This window comes from Atta colombica, unplaced genomic scaffold (assembly GCF_001594045.1).
Source record: "Atta colombica isolate Treedump-2 unplaced genomic scaffold, Acol1.0 scaffold105, whole genome shotgun sequence".
NCBI lineage: Eukaryota > Metazoa > Arthropoda > Insecta > Hymenoptera > Formicidae > Atta > Atta colombica.
The window spans coordinates 4,186,003-4,191,933 of NW_017259190.1; the positions used below are offsets into that span (position 1 = coordinate 4,186,003).

The 5,931-nt window shown below is 32.5% G+C and overlaps 1 protein-coding gene across 4 annotated transcripts in view; it reads left to right on the forward strand.

The window, feature by feature from the left end:
* Positions 1-3,674, forward strand: part of LOC108691139 (protein-tyrosine sulfotransferase) — a 76,584-nt gene extending 72,910 nt beyond the window's left edge. For all 4 annotated transcript variants that reach the window (XM_018198798.1, XM_018198811.1, XM_018198805.1 and 1 more), the window contains 5 exons: positions 332-440; positions 978-1,172; positions 1,608-1,861; positions 2,245-2,442; positions 2,925-3,674. In XM_018198798.1, coding sequence (XP_018054287.1) covers positions 332-440; positions 978-1,172; positions 1,608-1,861; positions 2,245-2,442; positions 2,925-3,039 — 871 coding nt within the window. In that variant the 3' untranslated portion in view covers positions 3,040-3,674. The remainder of the gene's footprint in view (positions 1-331; positions 441-977; positions 1,173-1,607; positions 1,862-2,244; positions 2,443-2,924) is intronic.
* Positions 3,675-5,931: the final 2,257 nt, after the last annotated feature.

A 5,931-nucleotide genomic window follows, 5' to 3' on the forward strand; every position in this document is an offset into this window, starting at 1 on the left:
TATATATATATATCAGTTTCTAGAACAGCATTAATATATATGTATATATATTTATAAATATTCATTTCCCAACGCAAAAGAGAGCAAATAAATTTATATCCATATGATATAAAAGTATTATTTGTGTTGAAAAATAAAATTTGTTATCGCTAAGATAATATATAGATACTTTTAACATATATATTAATAATGATATTAAAATACACACATATATTGAGATACACAGTCATATAAAATTAAATTCTGAAATCTCTGATACGAATTATAGATTTAGAATGACCTTAAAATAGAGATTATATTCGATCAAATATCTTTATGGATTTTATTTAAGATGCGGACAGGAGACCAGAGTTATACCAAGGATTCTCCAGATGAAGATGCACTGGTCTAAATCCGAGAAGGAAAACGTACGGCTAACTGAAGCGGGGATCTCGAAAGAGGTAAGTCTGCGTTCTGAAAAGCGCGGAAAAGTATATTTTAGCACTGAGACAGATCTAAATAATTTAAGTATTGTCCAACGAAAAAATTTGCAGCAGGAAAAAATTTTTAACGTTTATCCTATTTTATCGAGAGTGGTATATTTCTCTTGCGCTCTTAAAAAAGATCAAGAAGTGCTCCGTAAACTTCTCGCTACAACGCAGCATGTATTTATTCGGATGCTTATCTCGATATTTAAATGTCCCTCTCTCCTAAAACTAAATAAGAAGAAGAATAAAAAATTTGCATGCGTAGTTTGAATAATTATATTATCGCGACATGAAATTATAAAGTTTGCTGTTCATGTGAATCCTAAGCTGGTCGTGTTAGTTCAAGAGGATGATGTAAGATACTCACAGTAACTTCTCCAAACTCTTCATCTCTCATGAATAATTAAAATTAAAATTTACACATATGAAACTTGAGAGATACGTTTTACTACGAAGCGAAGGAGTATTATTCGGGGTTTGAAATATCGAGAATATACTATTTTTCTATAGGTGATAGACAGCGCGATAGCGGCGTTCTGCTTAGAAATAATAGCACGACATGCTGAGCCCGCGCCGAGATTGTGCAACAAGGATCCACTCACCCTAAAGATGGGCTCGTACATCCTCGAGCTCTTCCCGAACGCAAAATTTATATTCATGGTCCGCGATGGACGCGCGACGGTGCATTCCATCATATCCAGGAAGGTAAAAAAAAAAGCTTTATGTAACGTTACGTTATTCTCTTTTTTTTTTTTTTTTTCAAAAATATGTTTGGTTGTTCGACAGTTATGTCATTCTTGTGTCGAAATAAACTTTAAATAAAAATTGCTGATGAAATTTTGTAAGTAAAAAACTTTTTTCTATTAATTTGCTTTTTGCGTTTTTTTTCTAATTTTTAATATTGCAAATCATTATAATTGTAGCATACTACATTCCATCAAATATGTTCTTTCGCATTTTAAATACACATTTTTTTAATTATAGAATGCAAGGTTTTTCATTCAAGATGTACATTACACACACGCACGCACACACACACACACACACACACACACACACACACACACACACACACACATATATATATATATATATAAAATAGTACAATATGATTTTCCCAGAGACGCCTTCTTTTCATAGGTCACTATAACGGGATTCGATTTAACGTCGTATCGGCAATCTCTCATCAGGTGGAATCACGCAATTTCCGTAATGTACGGTCAATGCAAGGAATTGGGACCTGAGAGATGTCTGATGGTTCCTTATGAACAGCTGGTGCTACATCCGCGTCAATGGATGAAGAAAATATTAAATTATTTGGACGTGCCGTGGAATGAATCTGTGATGCATCACGAGGAATTCATTAACAAACCCGGCGGAGTGCCTCTGAGCAAGTAAGCGAGAAGAATGGAGGAAATAGCAGTGCATTTAGACTTAACAGTATTCCGGGATTCGAGCGAAATGCATGTACACACGTTAAAATAATGCATTAAAATAATGTCGTTAATCCTGAATATGTATTAATGTAATAATATAATGCATTTCGTATTAATAATGCGAAAATGATGTGACAGCGTAACAAAATAATCCTTCGTGTTATTAATATCAGAACAATAATACGATAAATTAATTTTTCGCATTATCAGCATTAAAGTAATATTTATATAATGTAGTAGAATGATGTTTTGCTGAATTAATATAACGAAATTAATAAATGTGTATATAGAATGTGACATTTCGTATTATTATTAATGTCAAAATCATGTTTGACCAACAGGGTCGAGAGGTCATCGGACCAAATCATAAAGCCTGTAAATCTGGCAGCGCTAACCAAATGGGTCGGTAACATTCCCGAGGACGTGGTGAGAGAGATGGCAGACGTCGCGCCAATGCTCTCCGTACTCGGCTACGATCCTTACGCGAATCCACCCGTTTATGGCGCACCGGACAGTTTAGTTAGCGACAACACCAGACGGTACGTTCCCATTTGTTACGCTGCATGGCTGTTACAGTTGTTACATATAGTATTGCTCACAAGCGATGTATATTCAAACGCTGTACCGTGAACCAGAATTAAACTGAAATTGAACGAAATTATTTTGACATATTGCAGGGATACAAAACGAAACGGACATTACTGTCGAATCTTCAAATTAATCAAAGATTCTTAAGTAAAAAAGTAATTTCTTTCAATAACCAAACTTAATTTTAAGCTGAAGAGAATCTTATGTTGCGTTACAGATTTTTATCAGTATCACATCAAATAGTATTTATCGACTAATCATTGTTTATTTAATTGGATAATCCAAAATAGCTTTTTCATATGGTGTTATATTAAAAGGTTTTCTAAGTATATGCGATTTCTGAAGGAGTAAAAACATCATCTGTGAATTCTAACCGAAGTTATGAAAGCATTATAATCGTTCGGTTTATATATATTCAATTTCTGTCTTTCAGAGTGTTGGCTGGCGAAAAACTCTGGGAGGAGAAGGCGCGGGCGTACCATTTATCGCATAGACCAATCGAGAACAGCAACGAGGAAGCTGCTTCCAGCACAGCCCCAGTCGCGTGACCCCGCGTGATTCTCATAGACACGAACGACACGTAACCGACTACCAACCTAAGTCCCATCGATTTAGGATTCCCGCGTATACGGAGAGAGACCACCCTGTTGTACTTTCAAAGTAAACTCGGTCTCGCACGACTGTGAATCGCGTCGTGAATTAATCGCCCTTGTCGTATTTTCTCAGTCTCCGTTATCGCATCGCGACAACGATAAATTAATCGATCATTCCTCGCGACGCTTATTTATTCGCATCAGGATCGCGCTTCACGAAGACAGATGACGTAATGTACTAAGCCGTGACTAGAAAATGGGATGCACCCGAAATAAGCGGTCAAACTTCGAAAGACGACTATTCCGTTATTTGACAGTTCGTGAAGCATCGATCAAGCGTTCCTTCTACGACACACCCCTTTAAAACGAAAAGAAGCGCAAAGTTCGTTCTAAGATGAAACTTCTATGAATTTTTCTCAGCGTTCTTGCTGTATTTTACCGCAGATGAAAACTGTGGGAGCAAGTATCTATAACTCGGAGAAAGAGAGAAACAAGACACATAATCGTATGACTTTTTCATCTTCAAAACAAATTAGAATAAATTCCTAACGTTTGATTGTTTATTTGCGGACTCTCCTGTATATTATTATCGCGCGATAACTATATAATATATATAGTTATAGTAATATTTTTAATAGTAAAACTATTAATTTAAAAAGTTTGATGCAATAACGAAACAAATCTACATAATTTCATTTTATATATTTTATATTTAAAATAGATTTCATGAATTATTGTAACAAATTCAATATTAAGACATTAATCCTTTTATTTCTTTTGTATAATATTATTTGCAAATTTATTTTTGGTAAATAATTTAGGAGGATCCCCGCTATGTTATCATGACCCTGAGTGACCTTGAGAAAGTTTTAATCGTCGGACGTCACTCGGGGTTATGACAACATATGTCAAGATTAAGATCATCAGGACTCTCCTAAACTTTTTATCTTATTTTTAAATTAAAAAGTAAGATATATTTAAAAAGGAGCTTTTTATTAATTATTTGTTATCGTATTTGGTATCGACAAACATTCATTTATCCCTATTTTATAAATAGCATTACAAATGTCGTAATGTTATGAGTTAGACCTTAAATTGACAGTACCATCATTGTCTACTATCTACAGTCAAGAACAATAAGCATAAAATGCATCGCACTAGCGATAAAACAACTTCGAATATTATGTATTATGAAGGATCGGACCCTAATAGAGATTTCAACAAGTTGAATTTTGTAGCGACACTCTAGAAAAATACGAAGAATTTTATAATTATCACGTTTTTGTGTCACAACAATTTTTCAATATGAGAATCATTTTTATGTACTCGTAGAAAGCTTTAATATTAAGTTACGGTTCGGTCTTTTTTTTATTAAATGACATCGATCAACAACGGCCAGTGATTTTAAAGAGAAGTGTTTAGAGTATTTAGCAAGAGACATACTTCAGACGTATAAAGAATGGGAGAGTAAAACTTTTCTTTTTTTTTCCCTTCACGAATAAAGTCTCTGGTTGGTCGGTCTAGGAGGATATAATCCAACGCAAAATTCTAGAACAATTCAACGTTAAATGCGATTATCCGATACACGGGGCAAAATTATGCAAAAACGAGTTAACCTGTCAAAGAGGTAATTTTAGATAAATTAATTTTAAAAAAACCCTCCCGAGTTTCATGTTGCCGATACAGCAGCGTTGGACTAAGTACACGCAACTTATATTTATTCTTTTTTTGTTCTGGGTAAACTCATTCATGCATAACACCGTCCAATTAACGTATGCATGTCTACAAAGTTCGCGTACTGGTATTTTTATCCTCCGTACCTCCACCATATCGTTTTACTACTTATTGTAACGAATTCACGTGAAATTAAATGAAATTTTTCATGTTCGCCATATTTTTTAGATAGCGTAATTCATCTGTGGCGTTTTTAAATGGACCTTTTCGATCGATATCTATTTAAAAAAATAATAAATTGCAAATATATTTCTGATATATAATATTAGAAATTAATATTAGATTGGTGCCAAAGCTTTATCATCGAAGAGAGTCAAAACTAAAACAGTTTTGTATAGAGTTTTATTTCTATCAATCAAGAAATAGAAAAAGAATTCACAAAATTAAAAATAATTTTCCTTAAATTTTCTCTTTTATAAATAATTTAACATTCTTCAATCTTTGATTAGAAAATAGAGTTTAATGGAAGGATGGCAAAGCTTTCAAATCAATTTGATATTTATAGTAAGTGTACATAGTATCCGTGAACTCAACCATGGTTGTTTGATTGTGGTACATTTTTGTTCATGGATTCTCCGAGTTATATTATAATTTTTTTTAAAAAAAGAACAACACCCGCTATGATAGCAAATGGCAGCAGACATGCATAAGCTTGTCGAAATCTATCTGTCAAACTGTGCAATTAAATTATTTTAATATTACATTGTTCTGTTATATCCAATCCTTGTTCCTCTAATCGGAAAAAGAGAGATAACAATTTATTTGAATATCACGTAATTTTAGCATAAAATTAATTAATATAAATAGAATAATTTTAAATCATTTATTTCAATTATTAATTTATTATTACAAAAAAATTCAATTTCCATAAATTTAATTTTGAAGTTAATGTACATAGTTAATCTCGTGAAAATGAAATATTTTATTACATGAGAATGTTAATGATATACAAATCCTTTTAACGATAATAACATTATTATATCATTACGTATATGGATATTAATGTCTTAACATAATTATGCGTATATTCACATAATTCTCTTTATCTATTCTAATTTCAAATAGTGTCATAATCTTAAAAAAAATTATGTATTATTTAAATACTGTAGGATA